We start from the raw sequence: 26,017 nt of genomic DNA on the forward strand, positions 1-26,017 counted from the left end.
ATATACAATTAATACTATAAGCATATACTTGTACATTAATTCAATAAATTTTTAATGAGGAAGTTGCAGGAGCTGCCTTGTCAGACGCTAACTACTAGCCATATGCCACCTGGCTAATATCTCCCCATATGTATGCCTGCGTGTGTGCTGGAAATGTATNATAACGCGAGGACTAGATGTTCATTCTACTGACAGTACATAAAATGTAACTATTAAGTTATGTAGGAAACAGTAGTTTTATGTGTATGTTTGCCCGCTGTTTAGGTTTGCTGTTTGCTACACCAGAAAAGCGCGGGAATGTATAACGTAGTTTTTGACGCCAAGTTATAATGACTTCATGCCTGACAACAATACAAAGCGCCATTTTGAATGGGTTTTCACTGCAATTTTGCCGTTTGCTAGTATTATCTGGTAAGATTTTCAGACAAAAATGATATTAATTGTGTAGTTATGTAAAAACAATATTGTATGCTGGAAAGGTAGACAGCACAACCACTTATTCTGCCGTCACTTCATCTAAACTTGAAACTGAAAATCTAAGCAGAAAATATAATGTACCGTTCAGATTGGACAATACTTATAAAGTGAAGTTTTTACTTGTGAAGATATAATGTTTCGTTTATCTTCACTGCATTAAAGATATGTTTTTATTAAATAGAGAATTCATGATATTTCACAAGTAAACTGCAATAAATACCGATACCGTAGGGTTTACCATCATATTTTTGTAGACAGTATGCGGCCTCAATTTCCCAGAAGGCTTTCACGCATGGGGAAGCACCGGAAGTGGACAAAGTGTTTACAGATCAAACCCCGGCGGCGCTTTGCGCCGCTTAGGGGTTTGAAAAAAATGCATTTTTTAAAAATTTTAGTTTCAATAATTTATCGTCTCGTTTCAGAAATATAATGTGGTCCAATTAATAGCTAAAGTCATTTAAGGACATGCCAGACATTGGTGGCGGAGAAACGGCCAGTACCTGGGGACTGCCCCGCGTATGCTTCAAACCCGCATAATACTGTGAAGGCTTGTAATCGTAGAAGACACTCGGCCACAATATATCCCATGTGTAAGATCCTCTATGCAAAATATATCACTTCTCTTCTGTAATTAGTATTTGTACTCGACATCAGTTATGAAGTGAATTCTACTCTTCGATCGCTAAAACTTCCTAGTGTGTCAGCTCTGGAGAACATTATGTGCTCTACCTTACTTTGCAGAACAAGTCATCCTTATCTATTACTGTGCTTACCATAATGTGTAGAAACTAGTCAGCGTATTCTTGATTAAAGCTGTTCAACCCAGTACGTCGTTGTCATGGTTTCGTTTTCTTCACTATTTTCCGCTCTTCATTCTTATCTTCAATCTATCTGTTTGCTGAAAGGAACAGATTCCTCTCCTAGAGCCGGAACAATCGTTAATTGTGTCGGATCCTAAACCTGGTTTTAAAACAACCGTTAGTATATTGTTTAATTCATGCAATGGCGTTAAGCACGCTTGAATGTAACAAAGAAAACCTGATCGTTTGTGAAAAGAAAGCTGAAAGGTCGTTCATCCGCCAAGAATGATGTTCCATAAATACTCATTTGTTTCTGTATGGCTTTAATTAAGTATTCTCTTATTACAACCGAAAGCCCCCCTTTTCCCAACCAGAGCACATTTATCCGTTACAACCTAAAACGTCACTGGCCTCGATCTGAGCCATCCACGCCACAACCGAAACCTACTTGACATCAACAGGAGAATGCAGACTAACTGCGTTTCCAGATGGTAACTTTGATTTTGTGTACAGAGGTATAATTGTATGTGTGTTAAATGCTTGTTTGCAGTACATGTTTAGTTATATTGTATTTGTAAGTGGGGGTTGTCTCGCTTACTAGGAGCAAGCTGAACAGAAAGAGTAGGGGAGCAATTATAGAAATATAATTGATCGCAGTGAGGCATATTATGTTTGGTTCCTTCAATGATTCATTGATGCCTCCCTGGATACAGTTGGAACTTCCTTGGCAACAACCATAACTTACTTGGTTACCATTGATCTTCTCTATTTACAACCCTGGAGACAACCAGAAGCTCTCTAGCCAGACCGGAACTTACTTGACAACAACATGAACATCCCTGGCCACAATCGGGACTTCCCTGGAATAACAAGAACATCCTGGCTACAAATTGGAATTCCTTAGAACAAGAATATCCATGGCTACAACCGGGATTGCCCTAGAACAACAAGAACATCACTGGCTACAACCGGGACTTCCCTAGAACGACAAGAATGTCCCTGATTACAACCGGGTCTTCCCTAGAACAACAAGAACATCCCTGCATGACCACAATCGGGACTTCCCTAGAACAACAAGAACATCCCTGGCCACAACCGGGACTTCCCTAGAACAACAAGAACATCCCTGGCCACAACCGGGACTTCCCTAGAACAACAAGAACCTCTCTGGCTACAACTGAAACTTCCTTGACCACAACCAGAACCTCTCTGGCCACAACCGGAACTCAAGTCCCTGGCCACAACCGGAACTCAAGCCCCGTGGCCGAAACCGGAACTCAAGTCCCATGCCACAACCAAAACTTCCCTGGAGACAAACGAACTTCCTTTGCGACCCGCAGAACATCCCTAGCGACAACCAGAAGCTCCTTGGTCACAACCGGAACTTCTCTGGTTTCAACCGGATCTATCTGGAGTTATACTAGTGTGTTAATAGATTTATAATTGTGAGGTCGGATTTTTGCGTCTTAACTTTTATATAAAAATGTGAAGTAGGCAGTCAGAGGCAATAAGTTTGCACTCCGTCCGCCCGAAAAGTTTGTCCGGGACATATCCTATATACTTTCTTTGAAACAGCTCCGTTTTAACCATGTCTTTAATATTCAACATAACAAATGTCAATCCTATATGAAAGAAAATTTTACTAGAACAGAGAAAAAACACTTTACCAGGAACAGTGATCTGAATTTCAACATTCCTTATATAAAAGGTGTGGAATCATCATCTTTTTTCTATAATGCTATCAAAGATTGGAATAACTTACCACATTCAATAAAATCTGTCGATCACAAGATGAATTTCAAAAGCGAGATAAAAAAGTACTTACAAGTTTTGGCAAAAAATGATTTTGAGCAAGAATTTGTCTTCTAAAGGTAATTTTTGTTCTATCCCAGTGGGTGACTCTAAACTTCTTCTAAAACTATATGATGTATTACCAAAGTTTTAACTAAAGTACCAATATAATGTGTACTTTTATAAATGTTATGGAACATTTTATTACCATCATCCTCAGTCTTTATTTTATTAAAAGTCATTTTTATATATGTATTATACCCCAAATTGCTATAATTTGTTAGACAGATAATAGGTTGGTAGGGATTGCCCAACCACCTGTTGTCTGTTCTACACACAAGTACCACAGTATAAATGTATATGGCCTAACACCATCTTATATTGTTACTTAATATCTGCAAGAATGACATCATCTTGCATTATGATATGTACAGTGATACATATAACTGATATTTTAATATTACAAGTGGAAACAACATCATGCATAGCCCCACATATATATATTATCAGAAGGAAATCATATTTGCTAATGACAACTCCATCTTATACCGTCAAATAAAATAACATCTTATTTTGATGAAATAATATATCATCATCATATTTGACCAATTACAACTTATTCTATTCATATATATATTATTACGAGAAATTATACCATCTTATATTCATATTATAAGGTCAAATCCTTAGGACCTTTTGTTATCTAAGTAATTAAGATCTATACTAGAGGACCCCATTGGAAATAAGCTGCCACCCAGCTTTCATGGGATATCCTAGGTTAAAGCTTAGTCAAACAGATACATTGTATTTATAGTGCTCCAAAATTTGTGATATTAACTTTGATGTGATAATCTTAATACTGTGATAAATCTGTGATTATTATGCAATTGAAATCTGTGATCATATGTGATATTTGTACCTGTATCTTGCTTTTACCGAATAAATATTATTATACTATCTCACCTGGAGTAACCAAATGTGGTGTGCAAGGACATCTTGGGATGGCGGAGTGCAGAGTGCAAGAAGAATGTCACTGTAACATTTGACCTTCACTTTTGAAAATGTTTGTCCGGGACATATCGTCTATATTGTTTCACCTGGAGTATCCAGTTTTGGTATACATAGACATCATGAGATGGCGGAAGGCGAAGTGCAAGAGTTAGGTCACTTTAACCTCACTGTGACCTTTGACCTTCACTTTTGAAAATATTTGTCCGGAGAATTATATTCTATACTATTTCACCCGGATTAACCATATTTGGTGTGCAAGGATATCTTAGAATGTTGGAGTGCAGAATGAAAGAATTAGGTCACTATGACCTCACTGTGAACTATGACATGACCTTTGACCTCTACTTTTTAAAAAGTTCTTCCAGGGTATAGCTTCTATACTATTTCACCTGGAGTAACCAGATTTGGTATACAAGGATGTCTTGGGATGGTGAAGTGTAAGAAGTATGTATCAGGATACTTTCCTTGCAGTAGGTACATCCTGACACAAGTGTACTGTTGGTTAAATATAGAAATAATTACCGGTAGGGGACTATGGATTGCCTTGTTCATGTTATTTTGGAAAATGGACTTACTTAAACATTTGTGCTTCAGATGTCTCATTCGCAAACAAAACAGCAAGCGCAAAATATGATTTTTTTTTAAAGTTTAATACATAAATCGACAATCATATAACAACTGAAAAATTAAGGATTAGAATGTGTTACGATACCGTTCGTTGGTCGAGGAAACCCAAATATTAATTAATATAATCAAATATATATGGTAAAAATATAACAAATGTTAAATAATAAAGGTACTGCTAAAGGGAATTTTCATCATGTTTTGTTTCTAAATATCTAGTCAATTTGAATATAATTCAAAACTTCAATGACACGTTAACAAAAAATTAAAATATAACTATATTGCAATCTTTTTAAAAATACATTATTGTATTGATGCATCCAATCATCATTTTGCAATTCTGTATCAGTTTTAATTCTTTGTTTTAATATGACAGAGAATAATGTACAGCCTAATAAGCTTAAAGCGTCAACGTTGAATTAAAAAAATAAATTAAAAAATGTTTGTATTCAGAATAAAATCTCTGCACCCATTCTTTTTAGATTATATCTAAGCATGATTAGCTTCACGTCAAGTCAACGTAAATTTTTAATAATATTCCAAAATAAATGAAATTTGCAACAAAAACTACATATATAGGAAGTCAAAATGATCAGCTTATGACGGAATGAAAACTACCCGGAAATTTTCCGATGTTTTTCAAGAATACCATTTTGAAACTTTTGAACAAATACTCGTTAATCTCACGAGGCCATGCTTGTCGTGCAGTTATCAGTTGTCTTCATCAAATACATCGCCATCTTGTGTAATAGTATATATACATTGACGGTACCGGAAATTGGTGTTACTGAAAGATTACAATTTTAAGATAATGTAAAGATAGCAAACAATGTATTCTAAAACAATAAGTAATAAAAGTTAAGACCAGGGCCCGTATTCATAGTTTTTTCATGCTCCAGCACGGATTCTCTGCTCAAACCAGCTTTAGTGTCACTCACTTAAATCACTTAAAAAGTCAATTGTAAACATTGAAATAAGTATTCGACTAAAAGTCTTTTCATGTTTTCCCCCAAATCATTGACAATTTTTAAAATGATGCATGACCGGAACAAAAAAATAGGCTCGAGCACCGAGTCCATGCTGAAGCATGAGAACAGTTTCATGGCTACGGCCCAGGAATGCTTTATATAAAAAATAAACCGGAAAAATATGATATAATATTTATGTTGTCACGTAAATCATCATAATGAGACCTGTATATAAAAGGCACCATGTTTGTGATAACTTGTGTATTTGTACCCTCTATTTATGTGGGTGTACACCATTAAATGTATTAAATATCTATTTGTGATTGACAAATACACTACAATACAATATATGAAATATATCCTGTTTCAAAATTATCATTTACTAAATATAGATCTGACATTACTTCTCCATGGTCATGATAGTTGTTCTCCGACAATGAAAAATACTGGAACTTCTGATTTTTCAAGCTGGCTGACAACTGCGTCTTTTTGCTTGTAAAAAGAAAGTATACTAAACTAATACTGTATAATTTTAGAAATATCGTCATAGCCTATTTCATCTTCAGAGATTAACTGTATTACATCAAAAGATTTACAAAATATTAATGCTGATTAACCCAATCACTGTATACCATAATGGATTCATCCACATCAATGCATGGTAGAGTCTACTGAAGTTATATAAGGGTGAAAGGGTTTATTAACCAACAAATCATTTAAAAGACCAATTGAGACCATACATTTTCGTGCTAGTTTAAGAGGAGTTATTTGAGTATTCGGTATTGATTTTCTCTTATAGTTGTACTCCTTAATTAAAAACATAATAACCACGAATCGTTTACTTAATTAGAAAAAAAATAAAAACACGAATCGTTTACTCAAAGCTATCAACAAAAATCACATTATCATACAAATAATATAGAAAGTGGATCATTTGATAACAATGTGATTACAGTGAGGGACCGATTTATACCGTCCGTGTGTTCATAGTACTTGAAGGTCAGGAACAGAAATAAATTTCAGGTGGTGAGCTAATAAGTGCAATAAGAAGCTTTTCGTAATGAAAAACTTCATTTTGAAGTCTCTTTTAAACAAAACGTTAAAAATGATACCGTGTATGGGCGCATTTAATGTCACACTTAAAGAAAATCGTGAACGGTCTCATTTAGTATGACCGTTGTGTCCAGAAAAGATTGAACCCATCACAATTGCGAGAAGAGTTCATTTCTGTATATAAAGGAGTAGACTGGATTGTCTGCCGCAGTACCATTTCTCTCCGCTAGGCTGCAACCTTGGATATCAATTGAAGGGAAGTCTGGCGGAGGGTAGAAATAAATACGGCACGCAATCCAGTCTACGTAGAGGTGTTTTCTGACTAGAGTTACTTCCCTTCACGGAGTATTCATATTTAATTTAATAATGGTTATGTAAGCATTTTATAATTCATGCATTACATCCAAACAATTGTTATGAGTGTGATCGGCAGAGCACATGTTCATTTCAGTTTCCCGCCCCACATATGTTCAAGTTTCCAAAAATTGTACGACTTATATACGAAACGCATTGTTTGAAAATGACTCAAAAACACGAAAAATTATGCAAACAGTGGGTGATATTTTTTGTGCATGTTAGAATTCATCGTTGATATATGAAAGAAATCCCTACAACATCGCCATGGGTTACGCTCAGTTACGATCGCTGCATTGCACACCCTGACTATGTCATACAAAATTGAAGGCTCAGTGTGCACCACCTTGTGAATAAAACTTGACTAATTTGATCCTTTGAATCTCGTAGTCGCGTAACGGTAAAATTGACTGGCTTTGACGTCGGATGAACCTTCTCTGTAATGTTTAAAAGACGGGTATCAGACTAGCGATTGATTTATGTTTTTTACCCGAGACCAATCAAATTGCTAGCCGGAGCCTTTAAATTTGCTATGACTTATCCCATAGGTGCAGAGAGCATACGTGAGCGTAATCCCTGGATATGGAGGATGTAATTGACCAGAACCAGTTGCTAGTATAGGTTGAACATAATTATATTCTAAACGACTACTTGTAGTTTACATATACATCATAAATTACCTCACACAACAAATAAGGTTCAAGATATCAATTTGTCTAATAATATACACATCTTAGTCATTTAAATCTTATCATGAATGACGAAACACTATAAATTCTGTCCAACATTTTAAATTGTTTGATTAAATATATAAACATCTTAAATATTAAAACTTTCATCATGAATGGAAACAATCTTGTCACAACAGGAAGAATACAACCAGAAATTAGCACCAAATGTGAATGTTGTCTATGTGTCTATAATCGGATGCATTCCTGGCCCTTCCTGTACGATATACCGGCAGGACAGGACGACACACATCGTCCTTCGTGTTTGAAGTATTTACACAACTGCAAGAAAAGAAAAAAATATAAGGATAAAATAAACATGTACCAGGGTCATTTTTAAAACATAAAAATATGATTAAAATAAAAATAAATATCGTCATCATTTAAGAATATATGCTGCCTATTTCATTTCAAAATATTTCTTCACAAAATATAACTTAGTTCATTAAGTAATGACACATTAAACGATGTATTTATTGAGAACACACAGAAAATTCGGACGTGAAAACATATGGGGTCACCTGCCCGACCACCTGGGTTTTCTCCGGGTATTCCGGTTTCCTCCCACATTTAGACCCTCCGCGCGCTAACATCCGGGCCATCAAGAGCGATTAATATAAGCTGAAATAATTTGTTTTATAATTGTTGTAAAATAAATAAAGTTTATATTTTACAGAACATTCTGAATTATTAAACGATGCCAGTTGAAGGGAGTGAACTCCCACAATTAAATTTAGGTAGCATATATCCTTAACATAAAGAAAGCAGTTTCACATTGTACACACATCACACTTGTACAGAAGTTTTGGAATTTATCAGAGATGTACTGTTTGATTGTTTTCTTACTAATTTCGGATTACTTGGGTAAGCAAATCATTGTTACATAATTAATCCTACCCATGAATCATCACTAATAAACACATTTTAGCAGGGGTGTGCTATTCTGCATGTTAACAGACTGATGTTTGTTACAACCTGCAGTGCTGTTCATTGGTCACACCTGGTCTCGGATGGCTATTAATGGTCTAACTACGAACTGCCAGGTACTGCACGCAATTAAATACTTCCTAGCAACAAAATCTTTAGAACCAATGTAATTGTTTTGTTTTTTTCGTGACTGATACGAATGAAAAGAACTCCACAGGAGTGGAGGTGTCGCCTGCACAGGCATCTCTCATGAGAAAGCAATCCCAAGCAAGCACTTTCAGTATGAAGTCTGAGCTCAATCAACCTAAAATCTCGAGTTATCGCACGGAAACAGAGTTTCTATTTATAGTAACAGTGACCTTGACCTTTGTTCTTCGGACCTGAAAAGCAATCCCAAGCAAGCACTATTGTTAAGGAAGCTCTGTATGAAGTCTGAGCTCAAGCAACCTAAAGAAACTCAAGTTATCGATTTTATGAAAACAAGGATAAGTTACTGTAAAGGCAAAAATGAAGTAGTGTTGCAATTTCAAGTGCCATACGCCAAAACGCGGAAAGTTGAAACTCGACAGAAAAACCTGTAATATGTATTGCACATTTTTGCTTCTAGCATTACCGTACACAATTTGATAGGAATTGATTAAAAAATAAGAAAGTTCTTCCATTTACTACACAATGCCCAAAAATGCGTACAGTGTTGCTATGTCAAGTGTGATATGCCAAACCGCGTAAAGTTGAAACTCGACATGTATACGAAGTTTGAGTTTAATCAACCCAAGGGAACTCAAGTTATCTCACGGAAACCTTGTTTCGGACGAAGACGCCCACAAAGTAATACCTATATGTCGCCTCGCGTTACACAAAAAATGGGCTTAATCTGAAATTTGGGATTAATCTGAAATTTTTGTTTGAATGAAGTAAACGTCAGTTAACTTTTTAATTTATAGTTTAAAGAATAACAATTGAATCTCACTTTTATACAAGGTCAGCAATTTTAATAACATGAATTGCTCGATAATAAACAGGACAATTGTATTTGTACAATATCTAGCAAAAACAGTGAAGTGTTTCGAAGGTCAATTATAATCTAAATTATCTCATTAGCGTGAACAACGAATTCTGTCGTTTTAACAAGGCAAGATTTTCTGCCTTAGTACCATTTCTTTCCGCTAGGACCCGCTCTTTGGTTCTTGTTTTTCCTTTTCAAAGGAAGTCTAGTAAAGTGTAGGAAAAAACTATATCGGGAAATCATATCTTTGTGTTAACCAATCATACCTCACAATCGGTGTCACGTGGGCCATAACAGCCAATCGCACACTCTGGATGGCAACATCCCAGGATGTAGCTGTCATAGCAACGCCCAGGGCAGTCTTGGTGACACCATACTGGCACCTCATCTGGAAAGGTAAACACGGCGGACAGGTGTATAAATATAGAAGAGTCCAATGAATCTATTTACCCATCCGAATCACAGGGGCTCGGTTTCGGGATACATTCGGTTAATAATAAACCTTTTGAGAATGTGTATATATTAAACGGAAGTATACCGAAACCGAGCCCCTGTGATCCGAATGCCATCATTGTTTAAGAAATTACAGAAATGCCTTTGTATATTGTACAAAAGCGAACTTTGATTTTCCTTGTGTTAATTCAGACTTTTTGTGTTTGGCGATGAATATATTGAACTGCTTTTATAACAGCTTTTTTTTTATTTCAAATTGTTGATCATCTGAACACAGTTGTAATGGTATGGTTGTAATGAGTTGTATTGAACGGGAAGACTTGTATGGAATTTTGAATACTTACGTCTCTGACACATAAGTGGGTTTAATCCCCAGCAGTGCGCAATATCGTCTCCAAACCGACATGCGGAGTCACACTCCAAAGGACCTAAGGGAGATAATTACATATTGTAATTACAAGCTGAGCGAACTTTAGTGACGTCAGAGTTCTGTTCACATTTCAAGTCAAAAATACTAAATTACTAGACAATTGTCAACTTTACTCAAATTCACTCCGAAAAGTAACCGCAAATGTTACAGTATGCAGATATAAATTCCATAGTTAATTACTAATGGTGTAGAACTGGACTGGGTCGATCGTCAGCGACTCGGAAGCTCAATCGGTAGAGCGTCCGTCTAGAGTTTGCCAATACTTCCAGCACTAGGCGAACGCTTGGCAAGGGGATACAAGAATCTGGTTGTAAAAAGTTGTGTCTTTGTAAGCGAAGACCTAGAAAAAGTAGATCTGGACTGGGACGATCGTCGGCGACCAGGCAGAAGCTCATTTGGTAGAGAGTCCGTCTAGAGTTCGGAGGGCCCCGGGTTCGAACCTTTGTCTAGCCATTGCATAACTCTTTATCAAGTAATCATATATTTTTTGAACGTTTACTAACTTACCGTCCATCAGGTAATCTTCGCTACCATGGACACTGGTAGTCAAACTGTAAGCCTTGTTGCTATACTTAAGGTCGAGATGTAGGTGTTGTATACATAGTTACTAACATGCATGCTGTACGCGTCATCGCCATGGTTATTTACGTAGAAGTCACCATAGTCATAGGCGTCGTCGACAAAATATATACTTGAAATCGAACCTTAGTGACTTAAATTCCCATTGTACGCATCGTTGCCATGGTTACTCAGAGAAGTTGTTGATCACAGTCGGCCCTGTAGAAGTCGTCGCAATAGTTATTTACAGTCGAACATGTACGCAACGTTGAAGTCGAACAAGTCTACAGACGTTATCGCCTTAGTTACTTGCGGGGTCAAACCTGTAGAGGTCGTTGCCATAGTTAATTAAAGTCGAGCCTGTATGGGTCATGGCCGTAGTTACTTAATTATAGTCAAACCTGTAGGGGTCGTCGCCATAGATACGTTTAGTCGAACCTGTAGGGGTCATCGCTATAATTATTTACAGTCGAGCCTGTAGGGGTCGTCGCTATGATTATTTACAGTCAAACCTGTAGGGGTCGTAGCCATAGTTACGTAAAGTCAAACCTGTAGGGGTCATCGCCATAGTAACTTATAGTCAATCCTGCAGGGGTCGTCGCTATAATTATTTACAGTCAAACCTGTAGGGGTCGTCGCCATAGTGAGTTATAAAGGAACCTGTAGGGGTCGTCTCTCTATAATTATTTATAGTCAAACCTGCAGGTTTCGTCACCATAGTTACTTATAGTCAAACCTGTAGGGGTCGTCGCCATAGCAACGTGTAGTCAAACCTGTAGGGATCGTCGCCATGGTAACGTATAGTCTAACCAGTAGGGGTCGTCGCTATATTGAATTATAGTCAAACTTGTAGGGGTCATCACTATAGTTACGTATAGTCAAACCTGTAGGGGTCGTCGCCATAGCAACGTGTAGTCAAACCTGTAGGGATCGTCGCCATGGTTACGTATAGTCAAACCTGTAGGGGTCGTCACCATAGTAACTTATAGTCGAACTTGTAGGGGTCATCACCATAGTAACGTATAGTCAAACCTGTTGGGGTCGTCGCCATAGTAACTTATAGTCAAACCTGTAGGGGTCGTAGCTATAGTTACTTATAGTCGAACATATAAGGGTCGTCGCCTTATATGTACTTAAAGTAGAATCTGTAGGGGTAGTCGCTATAGTGACTTATAGTCGAACCTGTAGGGGTCGTCGCTATAGTGACTTATAGTCGAACATATACGGGTCGTCGCCTTATATGTACTTAAAGTAGAATCTGTAGGGGTCGTCGCTATAGTGACTTATAATCTGTAGGGGTCGTCGCCATAGTGATTTATAGTCGAATCTGTAGGGGTCGTCGCTATAGTGACTTATAGTCGAACCTGTAGGGGTCATCCCCATAGTAACGTATAGTCAAACCTGTAGGGGTCGTTGCCATAGTAACGTATAGTCAAACCTGTAGGGATCGTCGCCATGGTAACGTATAGTCTAACCAGTAGGGGTCGTCGCTATAGTGAATTATAGTCAAACTTGTAGGGGTCGTCACCATAGTTACGTATAGTCAAACCTGTAGGGGTCGTCACCATAGTAACTTATAGTCGAACTTGTAGGGGTCATCACCATAGTAACGTATAGTCAAACCTGTAGGGGTCGTTGCCATAGTAACGTATAGTCAAACCTGTAGGGGTCGTTGCCATAGTAACGTATAGTCAAACCTGTAGGGATCGTCGCCATGGTTACGTATAGTCAAACCTGTAGGGGTCGTCGCCATAGTAACTTATAGTCAAACCTGTAGGGGTCGTCGCTATAGTTACTTATAGTCGAACATATAAGGGTCGTCGCCTTATATGTACTTAAAGTAGAATCTGTAGGGGTCGTCGCTATAGTGACTTATAGTCGAACCTGTAGGGGTCGTCGCTATAGTAACTTATAGTCGAACCTGTAGGGGTCGTCTCTATAGTGACTTATAGTCAAACCTGTAGGGGTCGTCTCTATAGTTACTTATAGTCAAACCTGTAGGGGTCGTCGCCATAGTGACTTATAGTCAAACCTGTAGTGGTCGTCGCTATAGTGACTTATAGTCAAACCTGTAGGGGTCTTCTTTATAGTGATTTATAGTCGAACCTGTAGGGGTCGTCGCTATAGTGACTTATAGTCGAACATATAAGGGTCGTCGCTTTATGTACTTACAGTCGAATCTGTAGGCGTCGTCGCCATAATTGACGGGTTCATCCCTCCCAGGGACGATCGCGTGCCAGTTGACGGTATTAACAAAACACAGCATCGGATTTTTGTAGAACAAAACTTTCCCCTTTGATATCTCTGAAAGTCAAACGTGAAAGGGAATCTTAAGATTGTTCAAACACAAGACGTTATTAATTCCAGTCTTCGTCGGAAACGGATAAAATGCGTTTTGGCTATCTTTGTAATTTATTTTTAAAAAGAAATCAAAATTAAAGATTTTAATAAAAGAATGTTATTACTGTCACACATTAATCTAAGATGTATCAAACCAAACCTTTCAGTGACGGAAGTTGAAGCTCGACCAGTCCATGTCTATAAATTTCCTGTTCCCCGTCAGTTGAGTTTTCTTTCTGAAACTCCTTCCCATCAGCCTCAGCCGTCAATGCCAGAACGAGGCCATATTCCTCCCCCATGATGTTATAGGTATTGTCTGCTCTGATAAACCGGAGACTCGTCAGTGGGATGTGGTCGACGTCCAGCAGACCAATGAGAACGTAGCCCGTCACAACCTCGATCTGAGACAGGAAACTGAGGTCATAGGTTATGTTGGCTGAGTTGACAAGGTTGGTGATTTCCAGGTTTCCCTCTACATATGTACAGTCCTTGTATCTCCGCTTTAGAGCCTCGTAATGGAACTGGTGCCCACCAGAAAATCCAAAACCAACGTGAGTTCCCTGGCATTCTGTGAACATTAAAAATACAAACGACTATGCTGTATATACATCAATCTTAGTTGCCAAGCGCATATCGCCTTTTTCCTGAAAGGCTATTGATATAACAGCTAATATTTAAAACATTAATATGCATTAACATAAACAAACTATAGTCAAATACCAATGTCAAATGGGTTTTTTTTTGGTTCCCAAAAAAGTATATACATTTTGATAGTGAAAACAACGCAAATAAGGAATGTTCACGTTTTTTTTATTCTTAATATTGAAACATATTGTTAGTTTCGAACTTTTTAAACGACCCGACAACACCGTCAAAACAATATTGATGAATTATAAAATTGTTCAACGGCATGGAAATAACACCTTTGAAGTAATTCATGATGGGTTATCTATATTATACCTAGTGGACCTTTTATGGGAAAACAAACGCGGAAAAAATATCAACAACAGTGTTTTTCGAGAGAAAAAAACAACGTGGCCAGGCCGGTACTCAAACTATAAAACTTCATAAGCGTAAGCTTCCTTTTTAAACGGCCTTAGCACACACTTATCTCATAAATAAGCGTCCTCTGTATTGGTCGTAACCCCCTCTTACAATGTACTTTTGAAGTAAGCGTCCTCTGTAGTGGCCGTAGCCCTCTCTTACAATGTACTTCTGAAGTAAGCGTTCTCTGTAGCGGTCGTAACCCTCTCTTACAACGTACTTCCGAAGTAAGCGTCCTCTGTAGCGGTCGTAACCCTCTCTTACAATGTACCTCCGAAGTAAGCGTCCTCTGTAGTGGTCGGACCCATCTCTTACAATATACTTCTGAAGTAAGCGTCCCCTGTAGTGGTCGGAACCCTCTCTTACAATATACTTCTGAAGTAAGCGTCCGCTGTAGCGGTCGTAGCCCTCTCTTACAATGTACTTCTGAAGTAAGCGTTCTCTGTAGCGGTCGTAACCCTCTCTTACAACGTACTTCCGAAGTAAGCGTCCTCTGTAGCGGTCGTAACCCTCTCTTACAACGTACTTCCGAAGTAAGCGTCCTCTGTAGCGGTCGTAACCCTCTCTTACCATATACTTCTGAAGTAAGGGTCCTCTGTAGCGGTCGTAGCCCTCTCTTACAATATACTTCCGAAGTAAGCGTCCTCTGTAGTGGTCGGACCCATCTCTTACAATATACTTCTGAAGTAAGCGTCCTCGGTAGTGGTCGGAACCCTCTCTTACAATATACTTCTGAAGTAAGCGTCCGCTGTAGCGGTCGTAGCCCTCTCTTACAATATACTTCCGAAGTAAGCGTCCTCTCTAGTGGTCGGAACCATCTCTTACAATATACTTCTGAAGTAAGCGTCCCCTGTAGTGGTCGGAACCCTCTCTTACAATGTTCCTCTGAAGTAAGCGTTCTCTGTAGCGGTCGTAACCCTCTCTTACAATATACTTCGGAAGTAAGCGTCCTCTGTAGTGGTCGGAACCCTCTCTTACAATATACTTCTGAAGTAAGCGTCCTCTGTAGTGGCCGTAACCCTCTCTTACAATGTACTTCTGAAGTAAGCGTCCTCTGTATTGGCCGTAACCCTCTCTTACAATGTACTTCTGAATTAAGCGACCTCTGTAGTGGCCGTAGCCCTCTCTTACAATGTTCTTCTGAAGTAAGCGTCCTCTGTAGTGGCCGTAGCCCTCTCTTACAATGTACTTCTAAAGTAAGCGTCCTCTGTAGTGGTCGGACCCATCTCTTACAATATACTTCTGAAGTAAGCGTCCTTTGTAGTGGTCGAAACCCTCTCTTACAATATACTTCTGAAGTAAGCGTCCCCTGTAGTGGTCGGAACCCTCTCTTACAATGTCCCTCTGAAGTAAGCGTTCTCTGTAGCGGTCGTAACCCTCTCTTACAATATACTTCCGAAGTAAGCGTCCTCTGTAGTGGTCGGAACCATCTCTTACAATATACTTCTGAAGTAAGCGTCCCCTGTAGTGGTCGGAACCCTCTCTTACAATGTCCCTCTGAAGTAAGCGTTCTCTGTAGCGGTCGTAACCCTCTCTTACAATGTACTACTGAAGTAAGAGTCCTCTGTAGTGGTCGTAACCCTCTCTTACAATGTTCCTCTGAAGTAAGCGTTCTCTGTAGCGGTCGTAACCCTCTCTTACAATATACTTCCGAAGTAAGCGTCCTCTCTAGTGGTCGGAACCATCTCTTACAATATACTTCTGAAGTAAGCGTCCGCTGTAGCGGTCGTAGCCCTCTCTTACAATGTACTTCTGAAGTAAGCGTTCTCTGTAGCGGTCGTAACCCTCTCTTACAATGTACTACTGAAGTAAGCGTCCTCTGTAGTGGTCGTAACCCTCTCTTACAATATACTTCCGAAGTAAGCGTCCTCTGTAGTGGTCGGAACCATCTCTTACAATATACTTCTGAAGTAAGCGTCCTCTGTAGTGGTCGAAACCCTCTCTTACAATATACTTCTGAAGTAAGCGTCCTCTGTAGCGGTCGTAGCCCTCTCTTACAATGTACTTCTGAAGTATGCGTTCTCTGTAGCGGTCGTAACCTTCTCTTACAATGTACCTCCGAAGTAAGCGTCCTCTGTAGTGGTCGTAGCCCTGTCTTACAATGTACTTCTGAAGTAAGCGTCTTCTGTCGTGGCCGTAACCCTCTCTTACAATGTACTTCTGAAGTAAGCGTCCTATGTAGTGGCCGTAGCCCTCTCTTACAATGTACTTCTGAAGTAAGTGTCCTCTGTAGCGGTCGTAGCCCTGTCTTACAATGTACTTCTGAAGTAAGCGTCTTCTGTAGTGGTCGTAACCCTCTCTTACAATGTACTTCTGAAGTAAGCGTTCTCTGTAGTGGTCGTAACCCTCTCTTACAACGTACCTCTGAAGTAAGCGTCCTCTGTAGTGGTCGTAACCCTCTCTCACAATGTACCTCTGAAGTAAGCGTCCTCTGTAGTGGTCGTAGCCCTCTCTTACAATGTACTTCTGAAGTAAGCGTCCTCTGTAGTGGCCGTAGCCCTCTCTTACAATGTACTTCTGAAGTAAGTGTCCTCTGTAGCGGTCGTAGCCCTGTCTTACAATGTACTTCTGAAGTAAGCGTCTTCTGTAGTGGCCGTACCCCTCTCTTACAATGTACCTCTGAAGTAAGCGTCCTCTGTAGCGGTCGTAGCCCTCTCTTACAATGTACTTCTGAGGTAAGTGTCCTCTGTAGCGGTCGTAGCCCTGTCTTACAATGTACTTCTGATGTAAGCGTCTTCTGTAGTGGCCGTACCCCTCTCTTACAATGTACCTCTGAAGTAAGCGTCCTCTGTAGTGGCCGTAACCTCTCTTACAATATACTTCTGAAGTAAGCCTCCTCTGTAGCGGCCGTAGCCTACTATTACTTCTGAAGCCGAGGTTTGGATGTTACAGAATCTTAGCCCGAGATTGAGATTACCCGATCTTGCTCAGTTACAGGTAATTGCTTTTTTTTCTCTCGCTCCTTTTGTTTCGAAAACAAGAGGCCCATAGGGCCTGTATCGCTCATCTGGATTATCTAAGCAATCATGACAGAATATTCTCCAAATGAGATCCATGGAAATATGCCAGACCCCAAGGCCAATCCTTGTAGCATATATATCTGTATTCGATTTTTCATGCCCAGCAATTTTATGTATGGTTATGGGGTGGGGATCTCAACTGTTTCAAATCTGTGACTCAGAAACTAGGTCCCTATGGCTGTGGCCAGACCCCAGGATAAATTCTAATATCATGACTGCATTTGTCTCTTTTTGCCCAGCATTTGTATATATAGTTTTGGGGTGGGGATCTCAACCGTTTCAAAGTTATGACCCAGGGTTAAGTCTCCAAGGGTGGGGCAGTCCCCAAGGCCATCCTGGAAGCATATGTGCATTCATCTCTTTATACTCAGCAATTGTCTATATGGTTATAGGTCGGGGATCTCAACTGTTTCCAAGCTGTGACTAAGAAACTAGGTCCCTAGGGGTTCGGTCAGACCCCAGGGTCTATTCTAATATCATGACTGCATTCGTCTCTTTATGCCCAGCATTTGTATATATAGTTTTGGGGTGGGGATCTCAACCGTTTTTAAGTTATGGCCCAAGGACTATGTTTCCAAGGGTGGGGCCAGACCCTAGGGCCATCCCGGAAGCAAATGTGCATTCTTCTCTTTATACTCAGCAATTGTATATGTGGTTGTATGGTGGGTATCCCAACCATTTCCAGGCAATACACTTTTTTTGGCCCCACCACTTAGCCTGGGGGGTCAGCCCCACCATTTGTACAATTTTGAATGCCTGCATCCCATGAATGCTTTTGATTAAATATGATCGATATCCAGTGCATAGTTCTACAGAAGAAGTTGTTTGTAGAAATATAGCCAAATTACCCCTTTTTGGCCCCACCCCTCAGCCATCTGGGGGGTCAGCCCAACCATTTGTACAATTTTGAATCTCCACAACCTAGGGATGCTTTCAGTCTAATATGGTTGATATCCATCACTCAGTTCTAGAGAAGAAGTCGCTTAAAAGAGTTTAGCCAAATTGCCCCTTTTTTGCCCCGCCCCTCAGCCCCCTGGGGGGTCAGCCCCACCATTTGTACAATTTGGAATCCCCACCACCTAGGGATGCTTCCAGTCAAATTTAGTATAATTTCAATCAGTGGTTAAGAAGAAGAAGTCGTTTAAAGAAATTGTTGACGGACGGACGACGGACAGACGACGGACGACGGACGGACGGACGACGGACGCCACGGTATGGCATAAGCTCACCTTGGTCTTTGGACCAGGTGAGCTAAAAACTATTCAAATTTGACAAAAACTACAAATATCCCACCTTGAGCCTCAAATGATGATGACCTCTCCACTACTTAAGCTACATTTGAATGCGTCCGCGAAAACACTTAGTTCGTCCTTACATAGATTACAACGTATTTCACAGTGTAGATTATATTTCATCTACAACATCAAATATCTAACAACATCAAAATTATACAATAACGACAAAACAGAACATTTATAATGCAAATTGTCAATTGCAAGCAGTTAACGCGCGGATGAATACATCGTAGTGTAAAAAATCCGCGAAATGTCACGTAAAGGTACAAGACAGATCGTACGAGATAGACAAATCTAGCATGGGGTATGACGTGGGACATCTCTGTCCGAGATGCGAGAAAGCGTCATCTGTAGCGGCCTAGCCTTCTCTTACTCTAAAGACAGAGCCATCTGTAGCGGCCTAGCCTAGTATTACTTCTAAAGAACACGTTATATGTACATGTAGTCTACTCTTACTTCTGAAGTAAACGTCATTTGTAGCGGCCAAGCCTAATCTTAACTCTAAAGACAGCCCAGTCCCATCTGTAGCGGCCTAGTCTGCTCTTAACTTTTAAGACAGCGCCATCTGTAGCGGCCTAGCTTGCTCTTAACTCTAAAGACAGCGCCATCTGTAGCGGCCTAGCTTGCTCTTAACTCTAAAGACAGTGCCATCTGTAGCGGCCTAGCCTAGTATTACTTCTAAAGAAAAAGTTGTATGTACATGTAGTGGACGTAGTCTACTCTTACTTCAGATGTAAGTGTCCTCTGTAGCGGTCGTGGCTTACGCTTGCTTTTTGAAGAATGTGATCTATGTAGTGGCCTAAGCCCACTTTTGCTTTTGAATTGATTATCGGAGTCCTCTGTAGTAGCCGTGACCTACTCTTACTTCTGAACTATGAGTCCTCTGTAGTAGCCGTGACCTACTCTTACTTCTGAACTAAGAGCTTACTTCTGAACTATGAGTCCTCTGTAGTAGCCGTGACCTACTCTTACTTCTGAACTATGAGTCCTCTGTAGTAGCCGTGACCTACTCTTACTTCTGAACTAAGAGTCCTCTGTAGTAGCCTTGGCCTACTCTTACTTCTGAACTAAGAGTCCTCTGTAGTAGCCGTGTCCTCCTCTTACTTCTGAACTATGAGTTCTATGTAGTAGCCGTGTCCTTCTCTTATACTTCTGAACTAAGAGTCCTCTGTTGTAGCCGTGGCCTACTCTTACTTTTGAACTATGAGTCCTCTGTAGAAGCCGTGTCCTACTCTTTCTTCTGAACTAAGAGCTTTCTTCTGAACTATGAGTCCTCTGTTGTAGCCGTGTCCTACTCTTACTTCCGAACTAAGAGTCCTCTGTAGTAGCCTTGGCCTACTCTTACTTCTGAACTATGAGTTCTATGTAGTAGCCGTGTCCTTCTCTTATACTTCTGAACTAAGAGTCCTCTTTAGTAGCCGTGTCCTACTCTTATACTTCTGAACTAAGAGTCCTCTGTTGTAGCCGTGGCCGACTCTTACTTCTGAACTAAGACTCCTCTGTAGTAGCCGTGTCCTACTCTTATACTTCTGAACTAAGAGTCCTCTGTTGTAGCCGTGTCCTACTCTTACTTCCGAACTAAGAGTCCTCTGTAGTAGCCGTGTCCTACTCTTACTTCTGAACTATGAGTCCTCTGTAGTAGCCGTGTCCTACTCTTATACTTCTGAACTAAGAGTCCCTAGTAGCCTTGGCCTACTCCTACTTTTGAACTAAAAATCTTCAGAAGACGTACCCTATAGCGACCATAGAATACAACAAATGTAAAGTTGTTTTCGGTGGAGTATGTCAGTAATATAAGTACTAACTTGTCAACTCTAATCTATTATCCAATCGTGTCACGTGTCACAAGTCACCGCACCGGAAACACATACTTAAGGCCACAACGGAAGTTTGTCTTCCCAGTGTCGTCGAATTACGTGTGAACGATTTAGTCTGAAGCCAATTAAAATGCTATCAATAATATTTGTTATAATGCACATAGCATGTCGATTTTAAAGCCGCGATTCCATACATTATTTTTTATGTTGTTTGTTTGACCTCAGACCAGATGAGAGATAACGGTATCATACGTTAAACAATAAAGTGGTTATTTTTTTCTAAATAAACAATATGATTAAAAACAGATCTTTGATTCCACTCCGATACTCTAGATCTACGTTCCTTTGACTGGAACGTAGAGTTTCGGAGAAGAATCAAATATCTGGTTTTAATCAGATTGTCTAAATAAACGTTAGAGAAGCCATCGTAACTGGCTAATTAATAAATCCGTAAAGTCCAAGTAAGTTTATCGTTAAATTAAAGTATCGTCTTTTTTCAAAGGAACTGAGGGGAAAAAGGAAATCGCATAAGTAAGGCTAATACGGCATTTTAATTGAAAACTGAAAGCCAAGGTAATCATATTTCCTCATTTTACTTAAACTTTGAAATACGATTTTGGCTTATAATAGCTCGGAAGAAGCATTACAAACACACCTTCGCATGAGCTTCATGTAATTAGTGTTATATATGGTATTCTACCACAATACGCTGTGTTATTCCACTCTCAGATCATTGTATAAACACGCAGACTGTTAGATAAATATGAGTTATATACCACACGTGGTATATGACCTTCAAGAGTTTTGATTGGTCGAGAAGATGAACTTTGACCGGGAAGACTTTTTCCACCTGCTTTTTGCCACCTGCTGTTTTGTTTACGTCGTCGGCTGTCAACATCCGACAAATGTTGGTGACNCTACAGACGCTCGATATCGTTTCGACGTCACACCGTCGCGTGTCCAGGTCGTGAAACCAAAACAAGATCTGTCACAGTGTCGGGAAATATTTCGTTCTCCCTACGTCCCGTTATCGCTATTTAGACGGTCTGACTATGGCTGAACTTTCACTATAAACGTCAACCATAGAACCGTCACGAAGAACCGTAGGCCTAGACACGTAGGCCTATGGTTTTGGATATTGACAGCGATAAGTTCGTCTACAACGGTTCATCACTTGGCGGGAGGCAGACTTCGTACGATATGCTTACGCGCATATAGTCCGTGGTTAATTTATATAAATTAATGCAATACTGCTACTCTCAATATTTAAAGTCGTTCATCTATTTTATTTTTTCACGAAGTTGTTGCCGAAACATTACTTTTGACAATAATTAAATTTGTAATAAAAGAAGTCATTTTTGAATATTAATGAGTGACTTTTTACATATGGGTCATATCACTACGCCAGCCTTGTCAACAAACACATGTGTGTATGTTATTTCTGACTGATCATGATATTGTGGTAGAAACACACGACTCGTGGTTGTTGAGTATGGTATTTATTTTACTCTCGTTAGTTAATTTTCAAAAGTTACAGAAAGACACTCGCTAAAGCTCGTAATTTTTGTAACTTTTGAAAATTAACTAACTCGAGTGAAATAAATACCATACTCAACAACCACTCGTTGTGTAGCCTCTATATCGCAATCATCATCGAAAGACTTCTGCACTTCTTTTCAATTTCTATTCGCTTTTGTAAATACCACATAGCAACATGCTTACTGACTATATAAAGTTTCTAGTTTAATACTCTTCCATAATGTTCAAATACCGATATTAAACAAAACCATCTGTTTAAGTTCTTGATTTTAATACACGCGTAAAACATGCACACAGCCTATTTTTAGACACCTGATCGTCTGCCAGTAGTAAGGTCTCAGCAATAAGAAGCCTCGCGCTGTACAGATGTTTTCTGTTGTTTTAATTGGTACAGCGTACTTAGTGACCCGCCGGGTATATGTGTTTTTGAGTAGTCTATTATTCCCGCTGTATTTTGACGTCTTTGTGTGAGTACGTTTCTCTGGTAAATCTCTCTCCACTTTGAAGCCACAGTCCGGCGTATGTCTTGTATCGGTAATGATGATCACAGGGACCTGATAATTTGTTATAGCTAAACTTGAACCCAAACTAAGTTGTTCAGAGTTATTCTACACGTTTCAAAGGGGTTTAAAACAACTTTCGGTAAAATGCCCTCCCAATGACGCTCGTATAACATCGTCATTGGGGGTGGCATTTACCGAAGGTTGATCTAAACCCCGAAAACGTGTAAAATTACTATGAACATCTTAGTTTAGGTCTAAATATAGCTGTAACAAATTCGCAGGACCCTGTGATCATCATCACCAATACAAGACGGTACACCAGACTGAGCCAGTGGTGGCTTAGGTCAATCGTCATTATCGTTTCGTCTCGTCGTCGTTGTCAGTCTTCAGGAACACAGGTGCCGTCAATGTATTTTGTCCATATTTACTCTATTTTTCATAAATGTTTACTAGGGGCGTCACGATATGCCTGGAGTGTATCGGGATATATTGCAATGCAGAAGGAATATATTGCGATACGTATCCCGATATGTTTTTATAGGAAAAAATGGTGCCCAATTAAAAAAAAAATAGTTTTCAGAAAGTTATCAAACTGAATCTTTATCATATGGATCACACGTATTTAATGTATTCGTTTAGCCAACCATCGATCAATACATTGCCACTGATTTCCACCGCTACTAATGGTCTGTTAGGGGTTACTGGCCTATCTGTTAAAATGGCTAGTAATTTTCCAAGTCAAAACACTTAGCAAATACATAAAGAAAGGTTTTTGAAAAATGTTGTGATACGGCGATATTTCATATCTGTAATGCGATACAATACGACATACCTGTGTATTGCGTTATACAGGTTTTCCGATATCCGATCTAGTGACATCCCTAATTTTTACCTTTATCTCGTAAATATTTCTTGTGGCAAATTAATATTTCGCCATTGACCAAAATGTACAGTTTATAAAAATATCTGAGTATTTATCTGGTAATAATATTTCGATAGTTTTCCGTGAGATTATTTGTGAGATACGATATCCTATTTTCATACTTTCAAAAGCATTTTTCGGTATAGTGACGAACAAAATGGCAAAATTAATTTCATCTGAATAACTAGAAAAATCTTCGAAATAAAAAATAAAAAAAATGTTTGAAACATTTGGAAATATATATTCAGCAACTTTCTTTTCTACATATGAGATTTTGTTTCAGTGTTGTTTTTATTGACTTGAGGAAAGTTGAATAAGAAAAGTTAAAAATGCATTAAATATATAAATTATATGGGCAAATTGCGAATAATTTAGCGGCGGCACTGTAACCTAGCACTAAATGAACTTTCATCCACTATCCCGACCTATGACTAGGTCCCAACTTATGTGCAAATATTTCTGGAGTTATGTACTAATTAGTCTGTTCTGTGATAGGTAAACTATGTAGTTATCATTTGGGTTGTTATAGAGAGGCTGGTATCACTGGCCATGTCTACCAGGGTCAAATGTCACCTATAGTATAGAAAAAAAACGTTCACTATGTATTCGCCCTTTACATTAACCATGCCACATCGTTATACAAAATGTAGATACATCGTAGTGCGCCCACGGCAATGATAAGAAATGAAACACCCTCCTTGCTGAGCTGTTTGTTGGAAATGACCTGACGAGCGAAACACATTTTGTTCGCGAGATTCATATTTTCGTAGGATGTAGTAATCAATCGCTAATATTATATCTATTATAAAGTTATAAATTTAAAATTGATTTATTTTACAATAATTATGAAACAAGATTTTACAACTTAATCGCTCTTGTTGGCCCGGATGGAAACACACCGGGGGTCTTGTTGTGGGAGGAAACCGGAGTGCCCAGAGATAGCCCACGTGGTCGGGCAGGTGACCCAATACCTTCCCAAGTCCTATCGGGGAATCGAACCCTGACCGCCTTGGTGAAAGGCAAGTGCGCTATCCACTGCGCCACCCGACCACCTAAATTTTAAATTATAATATGTCTGTAGCTGAAAATGTCGGGAATGAAAACATTTACATGAGAGGGGTTTTATAACAAATGGATGATAACTGACATGATAGGTGCGCAAGCGCTGCATTTCTCGTTAAAGGTGAGAAAGTAACTACTACAGGTAAAATAAGGGCATATTACAAATTACCCTAAATCTCATTATCGAATTCTTTATAGAAATATTGCTGACGGTTTGATAAAACTCAATTTTGTAAGTTTCATTGAAATGATTTATATCGTAACATTTACTTTCTTTGTAAAAGTCTTACAAAAGATTGTCTATGTTTCAGGTGAACTGAACTCTATGTCAATAATAGTATAGAAATGTCGATGATCTAAAATAGCTACGGATTTTCATCTAGTAAATGAACAAACCGATTTGTAAAACATGTCGGAGTTGTGTCGCATATAGAATTGCTTATGATAGAACGGCGGAAGTATGTGTGTGTCCCCGGGGGGTAGAGGGAGGACGTATGGGGGGAAGAGGGCGGGGGAGGGGACGTGTGGGAATGAGAAAGAGGACGTGGAGGAGGAGGACGTTTCGAGGAAGAAGAATGTATCGGGGGAGTGGGGGAGAGAACGTGTGTGGAAGGAGGACGTGGGGAAATGAGGAAGAGGACGTGGAGGGAGATAGAGTATGGGAAAAGAAGAGGACGTGGGGGGGGGGACGTGTGGGAATGATAAAGAGGACGTGGAGGAGGAGGACGTGTCGTGGGAGGAGGACGTATCGGGAGAGGAGGACGTGGGGGAGGAAGTGTGGGAGTGGGAGAGATGACGTAAGGTCAGGATAACGTGGGGGGAGGGGGAGAAGTGGGAGAGGTCGTGTGAGAGAGGGGCTTGTGTTTATGTGTTTATGACACAGTGATTCTGTGTTCCCTGTTTTAAAGTAAATAAAAATCTTTTACAAGGTTTTTCACAAAATTAATATACCTAACGATACATCTCTTATTATTACCTCCACTACATCCTTTATCGTGTAGGGAGGTATATGTGAAGGCTAAACGAATATGACCCATACACTTCTATATTGTTAGTCTCATTTAGCCCAAACCAGTCTATTAGTATATAAATGTGCGTGTATTTCACCCATTCATTTGATAATTTCACGATTGTGTTGGACACGAAATTCAAAGATTCTGCCTCATCTCCTTGCTTGTTATCAGGACAAAATGTGAAAGGTAGAGTAATATCCTTAGAGACCACAGGAAGAGGATACTATGTCCCCTTCCACGCACACAAGAGGAGCGCGGGAGTGTGTGTGTGTGTGTGGGGGG

General features: G+C 39.5%; 1 protein-coding gene across 1 annotated transcript in view; it reads right to left on the reverse strand.

The window, feature by feature from the left end:
- Nucleotides 1-4,713: 4,713 nt before the first annotated feature.
- The window catches only part of LOC110449342 (epidermal growth factor receptor-like), a 21,920-nt gene continuing 616 nt past the window's right edge, over nucleotides 4,714-26,017 (reverse strand). Inside the window, exons 2-6 of the mRNA XM_021496137.1 lie at nucleotides 13,681-14,088; nucleotides 13,353-13,484; nucleotides 10,537-10,620; nucleotides 10,006-10,127; nucleotides 4,714-8,088 (exon numbers count right to left, since the gene is read on the reverse strand). Coding sequence (XP_021351812.1) covers nucleotides 7,996-8,088; nucleotides 10,006-10,127; nucleotides 10,537-10,620; nucleotides 13,353-13,484; nucleotides 13,681-14,088 — 839 coding nt within the window. The 3' untranslated portion in view covers nucleotides 4,714-7,995. The remainder of the gene's footprint in view (nucleotides 8,089-10,005; nucleotides 10,128-10,536; nucleotides 10,621-13,352; nucleotides 13,485-13,680; nucleotides 14,089-26,017) is intronic.

Source organism: Mizuhopecten yessoensis, unplaced genomic scaffold (assembly GCF_002113885.1).
Source record: "Mizuhopecten yessoensis strain PY_sf001 unplaced genomic scaffold, ASM211388v2 scaffold4583, whole genome shotgun sequence".
Classification (NCBI taxonomy): domain Eukaryota; kingdom Metazoa; phylum Mollusca; class Bivalvia; order Pectinida; family Pectinidae; genus Mizuhopecten; species Mizuhopecten yessoensis.